At 32.5% G+C, this 25,272-nt stretch overlaps 1 protein-coding gene across 1 annotated transcript in view; it reads right to left on the reverse strand.

Moving 5' to 3' along the window:
• The window catches only part of SI (sucrase-isomaltase), a 91,923-nt gene that overhangs the window by 26,517 nt on the left and 40,134 nt on the right, over positions 1-25,272 (reverse strand). Inside the window, exons 21-32 of the mRNA XM_074192516.1 lie at positions 24,852-24,940; positions 19,695-19,744; positions 16,059-16,229; positions 15,280-15,435; positions 13,278-13,478; positions 10,525-10,679; positions 6,099-6,267; positions 5,280-5,376; positions 5,058-5,170; positions 4,822-4,947; positions 2,003-2,131; positions 159-269 (exon numbers count right to left, since the gene is read on the reverse strand). Of these exons, the coding sequence (XP_074048617.1) occupies positions 159-269; positions 2,003-2,131; positions 4,822-4,947; positions 5,058-5,170; positions 5,280-5,376; positions 6,099-6,267; positions 10,525-10,679; positions 13,278-13,478; positions 15,280-15,435; positions 16,059-16,229; positions 19,695-19,744; positions 24,852-24,940 (1,567 nt within the window). The remainder of the gene's footprint in view (positions 1-158; positions 270-2,002; positions 2,132-4,821; positions 4,948-5,057; positions 5,171-5,279; positions 5,377-6,098; positions 6,268-10,524; positions 10,680-13,277; positions 13,479-15,279; positions 15,436-16,058; positions 16,230-19,694; positions 19,745-24,851; positions 24,941-25,272) is intronic.

Below are 25,272 nucleotides of genomic sequence, written 5' to 3' on the forward strand. Positions count from 1 at the left end.
AATGTTTGTCTCCTTTCTTTCTTCTGTCCTTCCTTCCTGCCTTCCTTCCTCTTTCTTTGTTTCTTCTTTCTTTCCTTCCTTATTCCTTTCCTACGTCTCTGTTTTACTACTTCCTCCTTTCATTCAAACTATTTTGAATGTATTTAATATAATCATACCTTTGCCCAACAAATATCATCAGTATTTGGCCATTTGACGAAGACATCTTTCTCAATCCCTCTGGTATACGCAGGATAGGGCTTTGTCTCATTTCCAGAAATTGCAGGATCCTGAATTGAAATATTTATTCATATCAAATATATCTGTGTATTGTCATTAATAATAATCAATAATAATTTGTTATAATAATCAATCATCATTTATTAAACACTTTCATGTGAAAGACATAATTTTAAGGACTGGAGATACATGGAATGATTCTTTTTCTCAATGAGCCTATATTCTTCTGACTTCTAGTCTTTCTGATTCTGAGTGTGATTATCTAGATTCCATTGTTTGAAAGTTCATGGAGTACTTTCTGGATGTCATCTTCTTTGAGCCTCCTAATAGGCTTTGGAAAAAATATGATTCATATTATTATTATCATCCTTATTTTCAGATATAAACGGAACTTTATAGAGAAATTGTGATTCCATGGTCACACAACTAAAGTGAACTTCAATTCATAGCTTCCTCTGCAGTCAAAGATTCATCTATTGTGATATTAGACAAGTCTGACCTGCCTAATAATCAAGGATATTTATGGTCATTATTGTATGAGCTATCTCTTTTTGCCCTCTGTCACCACCCATTGCTCATTTTCCCCTCCCACTCCATTGCAAGTATTCACCTAGGCTTCCCATATTGATGCTGCTGTCCCTGATGATGATTTAAGTAAGTGGTCAAAAAAGGAAACTATTGGGGGGCAGGTAAATGAGCAAAATGGAACAAACTATTATTGTTCAGTGAGCATGGAATCAGTATATGAGAGACTGAAAGTAAAGTTAGGGTCTGCTCCCTGCTAATAAAACAAATAATATTTACACCTAGGTATTATTCAATGCTTTAATAAATTCCCCAGGAAAGATACTTATTTTGACTTCTGGAAGTTTTATTAAATTGATATTTCTTGCCTATATTTCAAATTTCAATGCAACTTTGGAACTCTGGCAAGAATAGAGGACTTTCTTGAGTTTATGACCGGTAGAGGTATGTCTATCTCATCATTTTTTTTTTTGATTCTTGGCTGGATAAAAAGAGGAGAAAATTGATTGTTTTTTTTTTGCTTTCTAATGAGTTCTGAATTATCTTAATTTGTTATTTGCTGTAGGGAAAACTGGGAACATTCTGGGTAGGGGTAGGGGGACAATTAGAATCCCAAAGATAATCCTAGAATAGGGGGGCCTTAACATTTATGTGTGTGTGTGTATGACATTGATACTTTGCCAGACTTGTGAAATCTCTAGAGAAAATGGTTTTAAATGAAGAGAATAAGATATGGAGGATATCCAAGCAAATTAATTATACTGAAATTGCTATTGAAATATATTTACATACATACCCTAAAACTTGAGTTAGAAACCTGAAAATTAGGGTCAGTGTGCATAAAGAGATCAAAATGAGTAGTTGGGTTCTAAATATATTGTTTTGAAGAGAGTTAATATTGGTTTGAGAAAGCTGATCATTAAATTTTCAACACAAATATTAATTCCTCAGAAATAAGTAAACAGAACAAATTAGGATTTGGTTGATTAGCTTGATGATCATCTAAATTAAAGAAGCTGATGGAATAAATGTTAATAACTTAGTTAAAATTTTCAATTGTGTCATTTGTACTCCCCACCCAGCCCAGAGAGCCAGTTGTTAAATCTTGGCCAGTATATCCCTATTCTCGAATTGCTGTCCTCCGATTTCTGTTTTACATTGGCAATACTCACATTGTCTTTTAATTGAAGTGGAAAAAATAAACAAAAGCTAGACAAGAATGAAATTTAATCGTGAAAAAAGGAAGACAAACACTAACCAGAATAATAATGTATTTCATCCCTTGTTGTCGTATTCGGTCGACAAACTGTGGGAGTTCCTGAAATCTGTCTCCAAGGGTGAAATCAAGTTGACGCTCCATGTAGTCAATGTCTGTGTATTGTACATCCTACAATATACAAGAATCATGACCTCAAAAGGAAGAGTCTCAAAGAATGAAAGTTATTACAGGTGAGAGCAGTTATTGTTTAACCACTGGTAGGGCTAAATGAATCCAGAATTCAAAGATGGGAGGAAATAAATATATTGAAACAGCAGTTATATATCTGGTCAGACTTTCAACAGCGTCAAATTCATATCACAATAATCTAAAACTCATTGTTCTTCTTTCTTGAACCCTAAAAAAATGCATTGCTTACATCTTTGAGGATATGGGTTTAAAAAAAAAAAGGTCCAATACTGGAAAGAATTGATTTACCTCAATTGAGTATTGTCATCTTTCTAATTCAGGGCAGTAATTCAGGGTCTAACCTCAGATAGTGGCACATTTTATTTTTTTTTTCATTTTCCATAAAGATCAGAAGGATAGGGACAGCTAGGTGGCATAGTGGATAGAACACTGGCCCTGGAGTCAGGAGGACCTGAGTTCAAATTTGAGCTCAAACACTTAATGATTGCCTGGCTGTGTGACCTTGGGCAAGTCATTTAACACCATCGCCTTAAATAAATTTTAAAAAATTAAAAAAAGATCTGAATGATAGAAATCACTCAGATAAATTAATAAGCATTTAAATTGGTTGTATTACATGACCTGTGCTAAGTGTGAGAGATATAAAGAAAGACAAAAACTTGATGACTGTCTTCAAGGAACATTCATTCTAATGAGGATAAAAGGTAAAAAGATGTTGACAGTATGGCAGAAAATTTGAGGGCTTTTAAAATTATTTTTGTCCTGTGTCCATGCAGAATAATACTTTCAATATTCTAGGTATTAATAGGTTTTCCTTTCTATCTCCTCAGAAAACAAAGAAATGCAGACTAATATAACTCTACATAACATTTTTGAAATGGAAAAAGCATTACCATATTCATTAATATTCTTCAATTGTCAACTCTAATCAGTTTGTTTGAGTTTGCTTCCTAAATTTGTCACTATTCCTGACTGTCAGCAAGAGATAATGTGTTCATTTGAGCTAAAAATGATTGTCCTTCCCAAAGGAAATGAAAACAGGAACCCAATTAATGAATGTGGTTATTTTTTCTTTCTGATTTCTTCTTCCCATGTTACTCTTAAATAAGTGTTATGTGGACTTTGAACAAAATTTTGTGAACAAAAAACAATTTTGAACAAAAAACAAAAAAAAACAATTTTTTGAACAAAATTTTAGCCAAATTGATGGTTTTCATTAAGTCATGTAGGCATAGAGGTTTAATAATTAATTTAAATTTAAGAAATATTTTCCTCACAGCCCTTTTAGATAAGTAGCATCAAGGCAATTCCCCACATTTAACAGATAACTAAATCTCAGGAGATTCAGTGAAAATATTTCATATTTTAATTGTTAGCTAAAAACTTTGAAAACTTTTTCAAATAATCAATCAACAAGTATTTATTAAGCACATAATATATATATATATATATATATATATATATGTATATATATTCCTAGACATGAGCTCAGTTTTTTAAATTAATGAAATAACACAATCATTTATATGGAATAGTCATATAAAAAAGATTCTTGTACATGAAACAAAATCTATTATGTACAAATTGCTATTCCTTTTAAATATATAAAAGTTGTCATGTAAATTACTTTTTTCTTTCTTCCCCACTCCCACCCTAGAGCTAGCTATAGTTAGACACAAATATGTATATATATGTGTGTGTGTGTGTGTGTGTGTGTGTGTGTGTGTGTGTGTGTGAATATAAAATCATTCTATATATGCTTCTAATGATCAGTTCTTTCTCTGGATGCAGATAGCATCTTCCTTTATAAGTCCTTTGCAGCTTACTTTGGGCACTTATAATAGTCATAATTACTTCATCACTAAAAGTTGTTCTTAAACCAAAATTCCTAATACTGCATACAACATTCTCTTGATTTTGCTCTTGACTTTTCATTATTTAGTGCAAGTCCATCCATATTTTTCTACAGTCAATGAACTCATCAGTTTTTATAACATAGTAGTTTTCCATCACTATCTTATAACAAAACTTTGGCAGTCATTCCCCAATTGATGGGCACGTGATCTCAAATGATTACATCCAAGAGTCAATTATATCTTTCACTCTTGATGGACAAAATTTCTTTATGCCAGTCATACTACAGAATCTCCAATTCTAAAACTTTGCTTTTTGTCTCTATGAAACAAAAGAACAATTGATATGATAATATCACTTTAGATAAATATGGTGATTTCTTAAAGACTATCAAAGAGATACAATAGAACATTTGTTGTTATGCTCATATAAAGAATTTCCTAACCAGTCAGTTCCAGGGATTGGGAACAGGGGCTTTACTGTTAGCTGAATATAGAAAAGTATCACATATCACTGTCAACACCTCTCAAATATGTTCTTTGGTATACAACCTCAGCAGTATTCATTTTCTTTCATTACCTAAATGGGAGGGTGGTGGAGAGGGAATATGATACAATACAAGAATACTTGCTTTGGAGTCAAAGAACCTTTAGTAAGTCACCTAACTTCCTTGGGCCTCAGTTTCCTAAACTGTAAAATGAGTTATTTGTACAAGATGCATTCTGAGGTTTTTTTCATTTTCTACACTGGTGATGCTAAGATGTTTCCAAATAGGTTTAAATAACACATTTGCTTTTGCCAATTGATTGACTTACATAAGGGATCTGGGCGCTCAACATATCTTCGTAGAGGCTAACAATCTCAGATGTGTTTCGGTATCCATAACGACACAGTTGGAATCCCAAAGACCAGTAAGGTGGCATAACTGGATGACCAATGAACTAAACAAAAACAGGAAAAAGAATGTTTTTTGCTCTCTGGTCTAAAGGAAGAATATACAAAAAGGGTTCTGTTTTTTTATCACTGAAGGAACATATGAAATCAATCCTACCTCATGATATTGCTTAGTTGCCCCTTCAGGAGTTGGACCCAAAAACATGTAAAAGTCCAAGATCCCACCAATTGTGCGGTAAGTCAAAGCAGGGGTTGGCTGGAATGTGACATCTGCAATGAAATTACATATTCATCATCTTACAAATTGTCACTTTAATTGGAAATCTCACGGAGCAAAATCATTTTAGAAAAATACAATTATAGTTTTATATGTATTTACCCATTGCATTACTGTTGAGTAGTAGGACTCCATGAGCATTGCCTTCATTTTCCATAACCATGTAATAGGGATGAAAGCCATAGGAATTGAGTTTATACTGAAATACAAAATAGCACAAAATAGCATTTGGTTTTTATGGATATGGATCTTAAGTGCTGGTGTGATAGATAGGAATTTGGCTATTCAATTGGAGGATCAGTGAGCCTTATGAGTTAAATGGACCCATTCTTCATTTAACAATAACAATGATGATGATAATAACAGCTAAAATTATATAGCAAAAAACTCTTTTTGTATGTGCTCAGAAATGTGTATTAGCCATTAACATCATTAGCACCAATAGATTGTAGTTTATTATGAATATAAACAAATTTTCTCTGATGACATATGTGACTAGGTAGGCTACTGACTAAACCCACAATTATGCATTTTGTTGACAAGGGGAAATCTTTTTCCTCAAGATATTGAGTTGTGGGGAAATGGGAGGAATTAGAGAAAGGAGATTTTAATTCTTGAATTAAGAATATACAGGTGAATCCTGAAATTGGAGGAATTAGAGAAAGAAGATTTTAGTTCTTGAATTAAGAATTTACAGGTGAATCCTGAAAATAGAGTCTTTCCCTGAAACAAAGTTTGGGACCTTGATTCTCACATCTAATGCCCGAGATTACTAAATAATCTCATAGGATCTTGGTCTGAAGCAATCAGGGCTTGAAGGTTAAATGTCCTACTTCCACTGAAGAGCCAGCCATAATTTAAGGGTGCTCTGTTGAGAGACCCTCGGTGGGACCGACCAGAAATAAGAACCAAGTCACTTACACCTGGAGGCTGGTCTCTGGTGAACATTCCCCAAGTATGCCAGTTCAGATCTCTCTTAAATGCAGTGTGCTCAACTTCCCCAAATCCATAGACAAATTCAGATGGCAGGCGAGTTGATATCTGAATAAACTGGTCATGAAAAGCAAATCCAGGCAACTGAGAATTCCAGCTAAATGACAACAATGACAAAAATAAGATTCTTAGAGATACATGCACTCTCCAAAAATCCATCCAGTATAGAAACTCCTAATTAACATATTAACAGTATTTTATATAAAACAGTTCTTTGTATAGTTAATTTTCCCTGTACCCAATTCTAGCAGAGGACGTTACATATATTTGTGTTGGGTTCTGCAAAGGTAGAGAAATTGACCAAAAAAAAACCAAAAAACCTCTTGAGATATCTGCTTTTGGGCAGCATCTTTGGAAGATATTTTTTCTGGCTTTGTTTGAACTTAAAGCTAGATACAAATTAGAAATTATACTTCTAATCAAATTACATACATCAGATAAAGTATGGATCAAATAACAAAGTATCCAATGTAATGATTAAAATATAAAATACTATTAATATGGTAAATCAGGTTTTAAATTGATAATAGATATTCTTTTTTTTGTAAGTTTTTGCAAGGCAAATGGGTTTAAGTGGCTTGCCCAAGGCCAATGAAACCTCCAGAGTAGAAAGACTTTCCCAGGGTCCCAAAGATGGTAAACATTAGAGGCAAAAATTGAATTCAGTTGTTCTGACTTCAAAACTTTCCATCTTTCACAAAAATATGACTCTGTTATTATTTAAAGCTTAACCATCCAACTATTCATCCGTCTATCTCTTGTCCATCTATATATACGTCTATCCCATCCAGGAAGCCAGTCATGCTGTATAATTATTGGAATATTTGCATCAATGTTATGATAGCAAAAGCTATTTGGCAAGATGGGAAAGTTTTAAGTTCAGTTCTTTAAGCTTATTTGAGGACTGTTTTTTTTTTTAAGTCTGGAGATAATAACCACCCAGCTTGGCCAAGGGTGATAGAGATTTTGATCATAGTAACCCTTGACCATCTACTAAATGGTAAATGGGCTATTCTCTACATCAGCAAGGAATTAATCCATGCCAATGGGATTGGAAATTTTTAAAATCTTGGAATATAATGCATTTAATAATAGCTAGAATTTTATTTTCAAAGTGTTTTACAAATATTAACTAATTGGATCCTCCCAACAATCCTGGGAAATAGGTGCTATTATTATTTGTATTTTACAAATGAAAAAACTGAGGCAGTCAAGTGACTTGCTCAGCATCAAATCCCCATTAGGTGTTTGAGACTGGATTTGAACTCGGGTCTTCCTGACTCCAGATCCAGACTACTGTCTACTACAACCATGTTGTCTAACTCAAATGGAAATGGGAGGCACTACCCATATATAAGGATTCCTGAGGACTGCATTTTGACTTAGTTTTAAAAGATGATGCTGTCTATATTTTATTATATTATATTGTTAAATATTTCCCAGTTACATTTCAATATGGTTTAAGGTTGCAGGTCATATATTCAAAACTTATGCCTAACCCTACCTACCTCCAGTACTTGAAAGTACTCTCCAGTAAATGGAGAGCAAAACCTGGAGTCACTTTGGGGAGATATTTTACTTTCAGTAACCTAGGCAATTCTCTGGTTACAACTTATAGGTAAAAGGAAGCCAGGTGGAGCAGTGGTTAGAGTACTACGTGTGGAGTTCTGTAGACATGAATTAAAATATGGCCTCAGATAATTACTAGCTGTGCAATTAGGCAAATCCCTTAATTCAGATTCCCCTAGTTTCTTCAGCTGAAAATGAGTTAGAGAAGAATATAGCAAACCACTCCAGTATCTTTGGCAAGAAAACCCCAATTGGGGGTCAATGAAGAATCACACATGAATAGAACCACTGAACAAAACAACAGTGGAGACAATTTTCATATAAGGAATTCTCATAGCAAAGAAATCATAGCTCCAGATCTCTTCCAGAACCACTATGATTTTTTAAGGCAACTATTATTGGCTCATATCACCAGAGCCTAAAGGAAAAAAGATAAATGGGATGAAAGCATACTATCTGGGACCTTGATAAAATGGGAATACAGTGACACTCTTCTGAGTGGTGCATTTTATTTTCATACCAATCTAGATTTCTGAAGAAAATCAGAATGGATTCGTTGTGGATAACTTTAATCTTTCAGTCTGTAAGTATGAGGAACCAATGACGAATCTAGTTTTATCTAAGATGATGAAACAACTAAAGTATTAGAATTTGTTTTTACAACACATTGAACGTTTTCTGACTTTGAAGCTCTGTAAAATGTCTTTTATAGAATGTCCCCCAATCCATAATGATTGCTTAGAAATAAATCACAGAAATTCTTTCTAATATAATCTGCAATATTAAAATTACTTTTGGTGAGTTTGATATCACATGGATTTACAATTCTCCAAAAATTATTGTTTTTACCGGAAAACATTTTTTTCATTAATGTTAGGAGAATATAATGTCATTCACTGTACTTCTCATATCTACCTTCTTTTTTCCTCAATTCATACTCTTGAGTTGGCTCTTCTTTACCCTTTTATTCCTCTACTCATTGCCCCCCTTTTCTTTCTGTCTCTCCCTTTTCAGATTCCTATAAGCTCATTGACCCTTCTACTAATACCTTACTCTGTAGGCATTCCAATCTGACACATAAATCAGGAAAAATATGTGACAGCAAGAAGGAGGCCAAGTAATGATTTTCAAGAGGAAAAATGACAGCATATTTTGATCTATACTGACACAGAGAAAAGTGACTAGCATAAAAAGATAGCAAATTACAAATAAATTTGAAAATATATATTTTGTATTTATTTTATTCATGTTGTTTACATGTTTTGCTTTTGACATGTGAATATCATTAAAAAGTGAAATGCAACAGGTGTGTTGAAAACAGACCCTCCCTGTTACATAAAAAGGAAAAGGAATTTGACAAGAATTGGGTAAATAATTGTGTTGGTACTTTTTTGATAATATCAATCAATCTCCTTTTTGAATGTACTATTGAACTGTTTCTTCTAGCAGTCCTGTATTTACTTTATCCACTTCTGAGCCAAAAATAAGAATTTTAAAAGTATCCAGATTGCATAGATGCAATTTCTTTGACATTGGTGTACATAAATTTTGAGCCCTTCTCTCCATCAAGTAGGGCTCAGTTTAAAATGCATAAATCATCCTTTAAGATGTCACTAAAATCATTTTGAAATATTTGTAATAATTTCTATCATGATTTATAATAGTTAATAATAGTATATAGTACACATATAATACATACCTATATATGCATATATCATACATTCACATTATAATTATAGTTTATATAAACTATATATATATATATTATATAAATATATAATATAGGTATTTGTATACACTCATATGGAAAAAAAATGCAGCAAAACTACTTCCTGCTCTGTAAATAAATGGTCATTTTGTTTAGTGGAAAGAATACTGACTCTGAAGTCAAAGGTCCTAATTTGAATCCTGGCTCCACCAGCCTCTACCTACTTAATTTTTGGGAAAGCTGCTTAACCTACAAAGCAATCTTTTTTCTCATTTTTAAAATAAGAAGGTTAAACAAGATGACCTCTGAGACATTTCCTATTCTATACCAATTATCCTCTGAAAAATAAGAATCATTTTAATGTTTCTTATTGTGATACAGGAATACAATTTTGCTCTCTGCCTTAGGCTTTGGTTCCTCTTCATCACTGGCATTTAATCACTGTATATCAGCTTCAGTTTCAAAAGATCTATCCAGCATTCCTTAATCTGGGAGGTTTAAAATAATCTAAATTCTAATGGCTGATAGGCTCCAAGAATAATCCCCCTGGATATGTGTCTAATCTTTTGGTTCTCAACTTGATTAGTAGGCAGAAGCTGACATTTTGCAAGGGAATCAATGTCACCAAAAATGTGAATGAAAAGCTAAGCAACTGTATCAGAAGATTTCCTGAAGTCTGTTCCTAGTTCCTCAAAAAGAATGGGTGCTCCTAAAATATAACAGGCTATTATTCACTACAAGACTATATGCTCATAATAATGTCTTTTTATATAACACTTAAAATATAGACAAATTATTTCTTACACAACTATTTCTACAATAATATTATTTGAACTCCACTTAGTCTGAAAAGTAAGAGTATTTATTGCACCCATTTTACAGATGAAAAAACTGAAGCTCAGGGAATGTGTTATTTGCCCAAGATCATTTAGCCTAGTAAGTGACAGAAATGAATTTGAACTCAAACCTTCATTGTTTCAAGACATTCACTATTAAATCCTGCTAATTTAGTGCACTGTGGTCTATTTTCTTCCTTTTTTCCCTCACCTATTTTTAGGAAATTTAAATGTCACTTACATGACAACTCCTGTGCTCCGCCGACGGATCTGGATCCCAAATGGCTTTTCTTTAATTTCAACGTCATACAGCCGTTCTTCGTAACTGCTTGTAGGATTACTAGGGAGGTTTAGCGGGACTGGGACTTCATACCGTTTTTTGTCAGCATCATAAATCTGTGTGTCAGCAGAGATGGGCATGGACAAGATTTATTTCTTCTCAAATGTATCATTGTTATTCCATTCATACACTATGAAATCATTTACATAATGATGAGCAGGGGACAGGGGATTGGGTCTTAGAATCATTCTGTCCGATATGCATCCCCAAGCTTACTTTGCCAAATGGAGAAGAAATTGTTTTATGTTATTTGTTATATATGACAGGCATGATTCTGTATCCATAGAGAAAGTATAATTTAGTCATATCAAAAAGCTTCTATTTTGGATGTTTAAGGAGAAAACCTGAGTTACTGAATTGTCTGAACTTGGCTATTTCCAAAAAATACAAAATCAGTAGAGTTTTAAACTTATTATGCAATATGAAATACCTGGTGAATTATTGAGCAGTCTTACTTTAATGAATAGATGAAATATTTTTTCTGAATTATCTATGTAAATGAACCTTGATGTTCTTGGTTGATAATATTAAGTGGCACCTTTTATGATAACAGAATTGAATCCATAAAGCTAAACTTCAACCTAGATTCAATCTAAATTTGAATACCCAAATATCTTATGTAGTAGAATATAAAGTAAGAGTCAATTACTATTCCCATAGTAAGAGATTGAAAAAATCTAAGGTTTAATAAATTAAATTGTTTTGCCATGGTATGTTATTAATCCAGATACTGACTGATAATTGATCAGTGACAATTGTTTGAAAAAAAGTTCCCATACTCAGATACCTCATCCATATCACCTGAATTTGATAATAATAAAAGCAACAATAGTTAACATTTACATAATGCTATAAGAATTGCAAAAGTCTTTAAAAACTCTTGACCTTTCCAAAAACCCTACTTGGGAAGTGCTACAATTATTCCCATTTTGCAGATGGGGAGACAGAAGGGTTAAGTGACTTGTCCAACATCACACTGCTAATGAGTATATAAATCAGGATTTGAACTTGGGTCTTCCTATTTCCAAGTAATAGTAACTACCAAAACAATAATAATAGCTAACTTATGCATAGTCATATATACATACATATATATACACACATGTATATCAACTCAATTCAGTTCACATCAGTTCGATTCATCTTCCATGCATTCCAGAAAGATTATGCTAAGTCACAGCTCCTTAAACAATACATTAATGTATCAATTTTTCCATATTTCCTCCAACATTGAGCATTCCCATTTTTGTCATCTTTGTCATTTTTGTAGGTGTGATGAAAAAGCTCAAGTTTACTTTGATTTGCATTTCTCCCATAATCACCTAATCATTGTTTATAACTCAAGACTAAAATATTACTTTTGGAAGACAATAATGGAAAGAAAACTAGATAAAGTGTGGAGAGACCTGAATTTAATTTATGACATAATTCTGGTCAAATCAATGAACTTCTTAGTACCTCAGTTTCCTTACTTTAGAGCAAAGGAAAACCTTTTTATTGATTATTAATAATTTGAAATTCTTCTTTTGAGAATTCTTTCTTCATATACTTTGACTACTAATCTTTTAGGAAAAGACTATTTTTTTAGTTGTCTAACAAAGGTTTCAAACTTGTCATCTAATAATTTTGGGCAGAAAAAACTCCCTAGTATCATCAGAACTAGATTTAAAATATAATTGGCAGCTACTTACTGAAATAAATAAAAATGTAATTTAACAAAGATAAGGTTAATTCGTGTGTTTTTTGAGTCAACATGGTGCCTGCAGGGTCTACTTCTATTTGAGTTTAACTATACTAGTCTAGGTAAATTGGATACCAAACCTTTATCCAAGAATTTTAATACATTTTTCCCATTTTCCCACTTTCATTCTTATCCTTGATATATTAATTTTGTATAAAACCTTTTCAATTTAATGTAAATATAATTATACATTTTAACTTTTGTAATTGCCTATGTTTCTTGTTTGGATAAGAATTTATCTTCTTTTCATAACTGTGAATGTTCTAAGATTTTCATCTCTTATAATTTTGTTACAATCTTTAATATCCAGGTTAGATATTCATGTTGAATTGAGTATGGAATGTGATATAATGTTGGTATAAGCCTGAATTCTGTCAGGCTACATTGTAGATTTTTCAAGTAATGTTAATTAAATGAATAAAAATGGTTAACTAATTGTTTCTTTCAAAGTGAAATGGATGCCCTTGGGAGGCGGGAGTCTTTTGCTCTTTAGAGAGTTTGATAAAGAAAGGATACCCACTTCAATGGGTCTGGATGCCCATTGATTTGACTTCCAACTTTGAGAAGTTCTGATTCTGAGTAATAACTGTTTATTGTCTTTTTAATTGTGCAGAGTCAAGAGATTTAGTCAGAACTATAAGCCATATCTACTACATGCCTAACAATATTATTTAAAATAAAAAACCACATTATATTCAAAGAAAAAGATAGAAAGTTTTAAGATTTAACCAACAATGCAAATTCACAAAAGTAGCATAGAAAAAATAAATTCCTTTACAGGTTGATTTCTGAGGTGAATAAGACAATATTTTTTTTGAAATCCAGATAACTGAAAAGACTTAATAACTTAAAAGATCAATTGACAGGGATGGGGGAACTTTATTAATGATTGTAACATTCTTATAGATCATACCTTAAATTGAAGCATTTCGTTTTTGTGATATATCACCTCCAGCCGAAGATTGGAAATAGCATTAGGATATGCTGCAATTTTGGAAGTCATCCTAAGATCAGCTGTTATGCCTGTTGAAGTATATTGTACTGAACTGACTTGATAAGAACCGTCATCTCTAGGGTAATAACACTTAGGTGCTGGACCTCCTCCAGAGGTATTCTGAAAAATATTAATATGGCAAGGGAATTAGATCTAATGAGACTTGTGAAAAAATAGCATCACAGTTGTGTCTATTCACTTAGGTACTTAATCCTTAAGTTCACAATCCTTCTACCTCTGACATTTATTGACTACAAACCCAAACATGACTTTAAACTAGAAATTAATATTTATAGTTCTGGAGCAAAAACCAATTTTAGAGACCATCATGTTCATTCTTTTCATCTTACAGGTAAAACTGAGGATTAACTGTTAGCTGGTTGATGCCAGGTCATGGGGTAGTAAGTTTTAAGGGTAGGACTTGAACCCTATTTTGCTGATTCTGGCTAATTATTTCCACTATGCCAAGTAACTTACCATAAAGAATTTCTCACCTATGAGTATGAATATTGATTTTTGGGATGAATATAAAACTTAAGATCTAATCAATATTTCTTGCTGCCATAATACAATATTAACATGACAATTCATTAAAATCTAGGCTGTTCCACTTACTACTTATATGATCTAAAAAAAAATATGCATGAACTTCTCCAGTTCTCAGTTTCCTCATCTATAAAATGAGAGTATTGAACAATGTAATTCCAACCTTCCTGCTGACTCTGTACCTATGATGTCTATGTTTAAAAATCCTTAGGTGGTTTCTAGAATAACTTACCTAGACATATTTCTTCTATTTTGCACTGGGGGAATTTTCATCCTTTTATTTGCGTGCTTACTTAGCATATATATATGTATTTATGCATTCACTTTTCTATCTACTTGTTTGTTCATTCATTCATTCACCTAATCATTGTTTATAACTCAAGACTAAAATATTACATTTGGAAGACAATAATGGAAAGAAAACTAGATAAAGTGTGGAGAGACCTGAATTTAACTTCTGAGATAATTCTGGTCAAATCAATGAACTTCTTAGTACCTCAGTTTCCTTCCTTTAAAGCAAAGGAATATGTCAATGATCTATTTAAACACGAATGTTCAAATGTCAATATGAAATTTTACCGTAATTGATGTGACCTCTATTCCAGTCTGTCGTTTTGGAATACCAACTGTCTTTGACCATGTTAGTTCTCCAAGTTTTGGGCAACAAACATATAGGCAGTTTTTTAATTTCCTATTCCCTCTACCCCTTACTGGTATGGCCTCCTCATAAGCTCCAAGTACTAGATGTTCATTAAAAGTTACTAGACTTTACCCAACTGAGGGGATGGGTCACAAGAACTCTTTCATATGCAAACATATAAGTAGACCATTGTCATTGACCTAGAATCATCTAGTCCAACCCCCTCATTTAATGTATAAGAAAACTTCAGTTTTAGCCTAGAAAAGGTAAGTGACTTTTCAAGGTTATAAAGTCAAACTTTTCAAAGGTATGATTTGAACCCAGATACTGTATTTCCAAAGTCTGCACTCTTTCTATGCTACTTCTGTGTAGAAAGAATCCTGTAGTTCCAAAAAAGTTCTAACCTTAGGAGAATGTGAGTTACTCATGAGAGGAGTACCTATGATTTACCAAATTGAGGGGTACCATTTACCTCTGAAACATAAGAATAAACACACTTGACCCCAAATCAGTACCAAATTTCCTATTCCAACTTCCAAGCTGTCTGCTTAGTTGAAAACTGCCAGATTTTACAGTCTCTATTTCAATTAAAGGAGAGTTTTTAAGCTATCATTGTATATGGCTCTAGGCAGACACAAATTAAAATCTGTAGATTATTTTAAAATCTCAATGTTCAAGTCACTACATGAAACACACCCACCCTCATACACACAGACAAATAAATGTGATTATTACCGCATCCCACAAACAACCTCGGCTTTCACAGCTTTGTTGGTTTTCACCATCAGCATCTGGATAACAACCAAATCTTTCTCTTACAGGAAAGGATGAGCTCCATTTCACTTTGTAGGACTGGCCTAGGGAAAGCTTGAGTCCTGTAATGTGAAGAACCTTTGAAGATAAAAAAAGATGATTAGTACTCACAGCTGATTACTTAGAACCTCATTAATCTAAGATTATTATTTTCTTGCCTTTCCTTGTTTTTGATGATTTAATTTCCTTTGCTCTAGTTTTCTGAAAATCCTTTACATTCCATCTTGATGGCTTGATGTCTTTATTGCCAAGCAAAACAAAGCCCTTTTGTAAAAAGTATGATTTTTACAAGAAGACTGTCCAAGGTATAATAAGTAGTAATTAGGAGGAATGATGTACCAGATCTGTCTCTTAGTGATCAGTAAGCCAGTATTGGTAATCAGTGAAGGAAAAGAAAACTTTCAGTTTGTCCCCAACTAGACAGGAACCAAAAGAGGAGATGATGGGTCATAACAGGAGAATGAACCTGTTTTGGGGGAACTAATTCCAATTGTACACTTTTAAAGATGGATAATTTAGCCAGAAAATTCGACATCTGTTAGAACAAGGATTTTTAATATTTAATCAACAAAATAAAATTGTGTGATCCAATGAGTGAAACATTTTTTAAAACTGTTCAGAGTTTATGAAGGATAATGTGGAACCACAAGCTCTTACTTTATATTAGAGGGAAAATCTACTTGTCCCCACGTGGTATTTACCTGGTTTGAAGGATCATGATTCCATTTATGACTAGAAACTATTGCATTGTTACTTGGATCGGTCACACTGACTTCTGTAGCATTGAATTCAAATCCAAGAATTTTAATTTCTTCAAAAGCTAATGAGTTGAATAAGGATGATTGATGATCTAGAGTAATATCTAATACACCCTAAAAGAAGAAATTTCATTGGTTAAATGCCAATATTTCTGAAAATTATATAGCCCTTTAAGGTTAACAATTAATCAATGAACAAGTATGTCTTAAACTCCTATAATATTCCAGAAATGTTATTAGAAGCTGGGGATGATAAACTTAAATAGATATAGATATAAAGTGATATTGTATCATATAAAACAATCCCTAGTCTTAAAAAGGTTTTATTCTAATGAAAGAGACAGTGTATATATGTTTATATAAAATAAATACAGCAAGAAGAAATACAAGTAATTTCAAAGAAGTTAAAAGCAAGAAAGTTTGCAGGATAGGAATATATTCAGTTAGAAAATCAGAAAAGATTTCTTGCAGATATTATCTGAACACATCTCTGCACTTTCAAAATTGACTGTCTCAGGTCTGTGATGTGTTCCCTCATTATTTCGACCTTTTACATTCTGCCTCTTATTTGCTTTTCAATTATTAAATTTCTTCTTTTTCTCCCTTTAACCTCTCCCTACCAATATAGGGAGGGGGATAAAAACAAATTTCTTATGCCAAATATACAGGGTCAAGCTAAGCTTTTCCATTTTGGCTATGCCAAAGAGGTGTGTCTCATTCTACATATTTTATCTAACACCTTTCTGTAAAGAAGCAAATGGGATTTTTCATAATTAATTCCCTGGAATCTTTTAAATTGCTTAAATATAATTCATTTTTACTCTATTGTTATGATATAAACTGTTCTCTTGGTTCTGCTTACTTCATTCTGCATCTATTTATACAAGTCTTCTCAGATTTCTCTGAAACTATCATTTTCATCATTTTTTTGCAGCACAATATTCCTAATTGATGGAAACATAGTTAATTTCCAGATCTCCCCCATTAAGAAAGTTGCTAACACAAGATAGATAAGAGAGATAGACATACATACAGATGTGAATATGTATGCATACCTTATGTGTGTATGTTTTTTCATGCATACAAATAACCCTACCCTCTTTCTTTAATATTTTGGGGTAGAGATCTAGTAATGCTATTACTGATTCAAAAGAAATGGGCTAATAATAGAATAATTTGTTGCGCAGAATTTTAAATTGCTTTCTAAAATTACAACCCCAGTTTCCAGATTCAGAAACTGTGCTTCAGTGTGTCTATTTTCCCACATATCTTCCAGCATTTATCATTTTCATCTTTGTCAAATTTGCTAATACAAGAATACATGGTAGAACCAAAGAATTATTTTAATTTTAATTTTCATTTATTTGATTGTTAAGAGATTGAAAGTATTTTCTCATAAGGCTACAAATAGACTCTTCCTTTGAGAATTGCAATTTATCTTATTTGATGATTATAAATCGAGTTCCTCATTTCTGTTAGGAAACATTCATTCTTTATATGATATCTTTCCTATTGCCCAACTGCTAGTTCCCTCTTTTTCAAATTTGCTTTCATTAATTAAATGAATGTCCTTCAATTGAGGAATAGCTTAACAAACTGTGGCATATGTATGTCATGGAACACTATTGTTCTATTACAAACCAGGAGGGATGGGAATTCAGGGAAGTCTGGAGGGATTTGCATGAACTGATGCTGAGCAAGATGAACAGAACCAGAACATGGTACACCCTAACAGCAACATGGGGGGTGATGATCAACCTTGATGGACTTGCTCATTCCATCAGTGCAACAACCAGGGACCATTTTGTGGTATCTGCGATGAAGAATACCATCTGTATCCAGAAAAAGAATTGTGGAGTTTGAACAAAGACCAAAGACTATTACCTTCAATTTAGGGGGGAGGAAACTGTTATTATATAATTTTGCTATCTCTTATACTTTATTTTTCTTCCTTAAGGATATGATTTCTCTCTTATCACATTCAACTGAGATCAATGTATATCATGGAAACAATGTAAAGCTTTCTGTCAGGGGGTGGGGGAAGAGAATCAAGAATGGTGGAAAAATTGTAAAACTCAGAATAAATAAAATCTTTCTAAAAAACAAATTTGCTTTCATTTAATTCTGTTAAATTCATTTGTATACTTTCCATTTATGTTGTAAATACTTAAATGGGTAATTTTGCTTTCCTCAACCATAATGTAAGCCAGTTTTGGAAAGGGATTATTCCATTCTTTGTACTCATATTCCTAATACCTAGTACAGTCTTTGATATGTAGTAAGTATTTGATAATGCTTCCTAATAGATTGAGAGAAGAAAGGTGAGGAACCTTTTTCCTGCCAAGGACTATTTGGACTTTTAAAACATCATTAATGGGCAATACAAAATTATCAACTTAAAAATTAACCTAGGGGCAGCTAGGTGGTGCAGTGGATAGTGCACCGGCCCTGGAGTCAGGAGTACCTGAGTTCAAATCGATTCTCAGACACTTATTAATTACCTAGCTGTGTGGCCTTGGGCAAGCCACTTAACACCACTGCCCTGCCAAAAAAAATTAGCCTGATAGATTTGGTCAAATATTTAATTCATTTGCCCCTAAAAAGTCTTAAATTTATTGAATTTTGAGTCCTAACATGTGGTTGCCATGACAGTGCCAGATCAAATTGTTCAGCAGGTCTTATATAGCCCAATAGCAAGATGTTTCCCACCTCTGTTTTAGATGAATGTCAGTAGGCAATGCATTTTAGGCATGGGGGATGACCAATATAAATGCATAGAGATGGAAATGGAATGTTGTGCATGAAGAAAGGCAAACTGCTTCACAGAATGAATGAGTGAGGAATGAAGGGAATAGTATGGATTAATTAGGTTGTAAAAAGCTTTGAAAACTCAACTGAGAAGTTTATAGTTGATATAGACAAAGGGGAATTATTTGTGCTTGTAGACTAGAAGAGTGACATGATTATATTATTGGAAGCATGGGACAGAGTGTATTAGTAAGAGGCTTGAGACAGTGATTCTGTGAGTGAATAGAGATTCTATGGAGGTAGAAATGACACCGTTTGACAGCTGAATATATGTGTGCCGATGGGAAGTTGTGAGTCTAAGATATTAGGTCTTAGAGAAAGGGAAGAATTGCAGAAACAAAACATTTGGAAGAGAGTTGATAACAGGCACTTCTGGGCATGTTGATATGACATCAGGTTTGAAATGTCCAATTGCCAATTGGTTATGTGGACCTGAGAGGCAGTTAGTACAAGTGTAATAATACTGACTTTAGAGTGTGGAAACTGAGGGTCAAGAAATTTGTTATTTGCCCATAGTCATACTGCTACTACTTGCCTAATTTGAAAATAGACTTCTCAATCCCACATATCATGCTGCATTTAAGTGATAGTACAGGTAGTCAAAATATGGATTTTCCTTGACCCTTAGTTTATTACATTTATGTAAAGGTTGAAAGACAAGCATATTATAATTTAATATAACAAGACCATAGTAATTCAGAATTCTAGGCACTATATTTAATAGAGGAAATAAAATGGCATTCACTGTGTCATTTCAAGGAAGATACTTACAGAAGCAACTGAAAATTTATAGAAGATATAGTTGCCTTTTTCTATTGAATCTGAAATTGATTTTAAAAAACAAAGTTATTGAGTTATTATTGAATACATCGCAATCCCACAAAACATCCTCATAAATATAGATTAGATGCTTACTAATACTTATGAAATGTATGAGAAAATTCAAAGAAATTCTTTTAAGTATTGCTATAAGAGAAGGATAATTTTTCATATTAAATTGCATTTTTCATTGATTTAAAAAATATATGAAGTTAGATGGTGTAGTGGATAGAGCCCCATGCCTTTAAGTCAGGAAGACATGAGTTCAAATCTGGCCTCAGACTGAACTTCAGCTGCCTCAGTTTCCTCATTTTGAAAATGACCTGGAGAAGGAACTGGCAAACTACTCCAATATCTTTGGCAAGGAAAAAAACAAATGGAATCACAAATAGTCAGACACAATTGAAACAACTGAACAACAAAAAAACTTATGCATAATAACTTGTTATCTTAACTTTGAATTTATTCCATTGACCTAGCATTGCCTTTTTCAAGGATTTTTTCAATATTTCCATTGTTGGCAAAAATAGCAATGTTATCCATATACACTGCTATTCCAACCTCTCTAGAAGAAAATTCCCATTATACTGCTCATTTAATTTGCAGGTGTGTCTCCCATTAGAATGTTCTTATATATACACATATGTATTTATATAGATGGATAGATTAGAAACTGAACAAAAAATAAAAGTGGAGGGTGAGCAATATTTTTTTAAAATGGTTTACATACATTCAGAAAGTCAATGAGGAAAATGTCAACTTCCTATCTCTGACAAGTGACAAAACATTTGAGCAGGAATTTCAACATAAGGATGGAAACAAAGAAATTAAATTAGGGTTACTGACTTAGAATAAATTAAGAATCCTGAATATCCTCATCAGGCACATGACAGAAAATCATCAATGAAGAGATGAAAATCTATCAGATTTTGTAGTTCATGCATTTTTCAGTCCTGTCTGATTTTTTGTGACGCTATTTGGGGTTTTCTTGGCGAAGAAACTAGAGTATAAGATAAGCACCAGCCCTGGAGACAGGAGTACCTGGGTTCAAATCCGGCCTCAGACACTTAATAATTACCTAGCTGTGTGGCCTTGGGCAAGCCACTTAACTCCATTTGCCTTGCAAAAACCTAAAAAAACAAACTAGAGTATATGTCATTTCCTTCTCCAGTCCATTTTAAAGCTGAGAAAACTAAGGCAAACAGAATTAAGTGATTTGTCTGGGGTCACACAACTAGTAAGTACTTGAGACCAGATTTGAACTTGGGAAGAGGAATCTTTCTGACTTCAGACCTAGTGCCCTATCCACTGTACCACCGCTGCACCATCTAACTGCTCCCATGTATCTATACTATTTCTTTAAATGCAACTTATATTCTATCAATTAAGAATAAAAGTAGAGACAGGATTGATGAAGAATCAATAAACTAACACTTATAAGGAAAGAGCCAATTATAGCCTTAGCATGATGCGAGGTACTAGAGATACACTAAGCAATATTGAAACAATTGTTGTCCTCAAGGATCTCGTATTCTCGTATTCAATTGGCAGGGGAAGGGGGAGAATATATATTAAAAGTGACTTTATTTTCTTGCTAAAAGATTGAATAATGATTAACTAAAAATACCACTTCTACATTCAAGATGTTATCTAGAGGAAAATAGATCTGTAATTACTCTAGTAATGGTAGTAAAATGTCACACATTTTAAGTAACAAGTGATATGGATTGGATTTAAAATTCATTAAATAGCCATAAATGTGCTAAGATCTAAGAGGTAAATGTTGACTTCCTATTTTTGTTGAATTTATAATAAAGCCTGGTAAAACTTATGTTCACTCCTAAATTTTCCTCTTTAGAACATATAAGACATTCTCCCGCAGATTATTATTTCCTGGATTTAGTTTAAGGTTTTCTTTTTTTTCCAATTTGACATTTATTACTATGTTCAATAAAAGTAGCTCAAAAAAATCTTAAACCATAGAATTATACCTATACTATATATATATATATATATATATATGTATATAAATATACATATATGTGTCTTTCTTTCTTTCCTTATTTATTTCTTTATATCTCCAAATAATAGAGAAGCAAAAAGCACTAAGGTATAGTATTTTTAAATGCAGTCAGAACTGTTTGAGATCAAATAACATTGAAATATGACACAAATTATTTTTACTGTAATAAAGCTACATAGGGTGGGAGCAATGCAAGTTATGGCTACTAGATTCTATACTAAAAATTTATACAAAGTAAATATTAAAATAATTTTAACATGATAATAAATTAAGGAACTGATTATAATCAGCAAGATTTATTACTTTTAATTTAGAAGAAGAATTTTAAAGTAATTATTTAAGTTGATGATTTGCACCTTTACTTTTGCAAATAGGCATTTAGTTATATTAGAATTTGCAGGTGGTAAATTACAAAAAAAATTTAAATTATTACAATCATTATATCTATAATGACAATTCTATTTAATTTTGGCAGATCATTGTTCTATTTTATTTTAAAAATCAGATTAAAAAGAATAAAAGTGATATACTACATAGAACACAATATTGAAGACATCAGTGTTATAAATCTTAAATTTGAAAAATGCAATAATGACATCTCTGCATTGAACAAAAATAATCTACAAAAGACAAATAATTGAATATAATTTAAAAATGCAAATTAGTGGGATCCATTTCTTTCCATTTATATATGAGCACTCTTTCAGCTACATTTGAGTCTATGTTTGAGGATTCTTGACTCTGATGAATTGGTCCTCAGCATCCTGTTTCTTGGTCATATGCTGCTTATATGCAAATTTGTGGAACTGAGCTTAAGATGAAGGAGCATAAAGCTAAATCTCATTGGGAAAAAAAATCTCAGAATGTTGTCAATCACCTTAACCTTTTCAGTGTCATAATATTATATCTCCCTATCATCAATATTTTTCCTAACAACACAAATAAATCTTAAAACTTCATGGTCTTGAAAAAAATTAATGTTACTCATAACCTGGAGGGATATGGTTCTTGGGTGTTTAGAATGAATACTAAATTTAGTAACAGAGGAGGTAGGTAGGTTGAAATCTTCCCAATTTTTTTTAACACCTTTGCAGTTTTAAGCAGGTGCTTTTGGTCTCAGTTCCCTACTAGGTAAAATGAATTAGTTCAACTATATGTTCTCTGGGGACCCTTTATTTTTTTAATTCTATGGTCCTATGTCTTTTGTGAATGTTTTTCATCTAAGAAAAACTCTGGGGTCGGGAAAAGCTCCCACTTAACTTTTGGTAGTATCAATCCATCTACTTCCCTAAACGTCTGAGTATTGTATAATTTACTTACAAAACTCACAGACTTGTTTACTTCTCTTATCTGAGTTTTGTAAGTACATATGAGACATTCTCCTATAGACTATTTCCTGGATTTAAGGTTTTCATTTTTCATTTGATATTTATTACTGTTAAAGTTAACAAAAATAAACTATAAAATAATGCATAGACAGTATATAGAAACATATACACATATGTGTATTTTTCTTTCTTTCCCTCTTTCTATATTTATGTCTCCATATATTAAAGAAGTAAAACACAATTAAGGTATAGTGTTTTTGAATGCAGCCAAAACTACTTAAGATCAAATAACACTTAAATATGACAAAACTTAATTTTTAATGCAACATATCTACAGATGGTAGATCCTTTTGCTGGGTCTACCCAGCAAAGATTCTTCAATTTATTTTATTAAGCATATTAAGCAGGGCTCCTGGATCATAGGACACTCACTATCACAATGACTTTCCAGTGGCCTAAATTCCTTCCATATCAGTAATTCAGTAAAAGCAAATTAGATAATAATTTTTATGAACCACATCAAGTTCTTTCACAGAAATCAGAACATCTTTGGGCAAAATTCCCCTTGAAGAATTTCACTACACTTTTCTCAAATCTACATAAATCTCATCCTATCCCCTTTCTCAGACTAATCTAATTTTCCTTTTTTCCATGATTTATTTATTTTTAAGTCTAAACTGAAATAATCCCAAAGTGAACCATTTTAATTTTCTTGAATTTTTTTAGAAAGAGGTTCATTAAGACTTTGAGAATTTAAGTGAATATGATCTGGAGTCAAGAGAAAGTGTGATGGATCAGTATTGGACATATATATATATATATATATATATATATATATATATATATATACACATATACACCAATTTAAAGGAGTTAAAATGATTCCTGAGATTTCAAAATCAAAATTAAAAATTAAAAAATTTAAATTAGAATGTCATATATAGAGAGAAAATTTGTTACCTAATAGCCTCCCTCATTTTACAGTCAATGAAATTAAAGCTTCAAGAGTTTCAGTGACTTGATAAAGATCATACAGTTACGAAGTGGGAGACTAAGGATTAGAACCTCTATCATCTAACTACAAATCCAATCCAGCTAGATATAATCAAACTATGTGCAAAAACTTATTCATTTTGCCTATGTATCTTTTCTCTCTGGAATGTAGAAGAAGCTTAATTGCTTTTTGCTGAATGGAATTGAAATGAAGCTCCACTGTGTTGCATCACTTCCCACTGTCTACTAAAAACTATGATAATTATTTCTAAGTCTTTATTTCTACTCTGTCATTCTGAAATGAAATACAAGGACAAAATAATAAAATCTCAATTTGCTTCATGACTTTGCTCCATATATTCTAAATTCAAAGACTCATGTACTTTTTAAAAATGATTATCGAGATGTTTTGATATTTCATTAAGTGGGCATAAAGCTTGATTACAAAGGTGGGCGTGATTTTTTATTCATACTCTCTAAGAAACAGAATGAAAAGGAGAAAGGCATTGTTTTTGGAATCATGAAACTTAGTTCAACATTTTTTCTAAACATATTGCCAGTATGACCTTGGTGAGGTCCTTAGGTTCCAATTTATTTTTCTGTTAATTGGAGTCATTGGACTAGATGGCTTCTGGGTTTAATTACAATTCTCAATCTATAATCATTTGATCTTAAGGTTTTTTTCTTTAATCGCACAATTAATGTGTTTATCAAATCTTTGTATTGGCAAGATTCCTTTCATTATGGGATTTTATTACTATTCACCTTTACTTTCTCCATCATCCCAAAAGAAGTCTCCTGAGGCTGTGTTATCTTCATTCAAAGCAATGATGAGGCCAAGGGGATTCCGACGACTGAAACAAGAAAATTTTGGAGATATATGCTTATTACAGGAATAATCTCCCAACTTCTAAATTCTTTCTTAGGTCCTTACTCCTGTTTAGATTTCTTTTGGGGTGGCTAGGTGGCACAGTGGATAGAGCACTAGCCCTGGTGGGAGGATCTGAGTTCAAATTTGGCCTCAGACACTTAATGATTACCTAGCTGTGTGGCCTTGGGCAAGCCATGTAACCGCATTGCCTTGCAAAAACTAAAAAAAAATAAATAAATAGATTTCATTTTTCTTTCTTTCACATACAGACCTTATAGTTCCTCCATGAAACTCTGAAACACTCTTTGTGTTCAC

This window comes from Macrotis lagotis, chromosome 6 (genome assembly GCF_037893015.1).
Source record: "Macrotis lagotis isolate mMagLag1 chromosome 6, bilby.v1.9.chrom.fasta, whole genome shotgun sequence".
Lineage (NCBI taxonomy): Eukaryota > Metazoa > Chordata > Mammalia > Peramelemorphia > Peramelidae > Macrotis > Macrotis lagotis.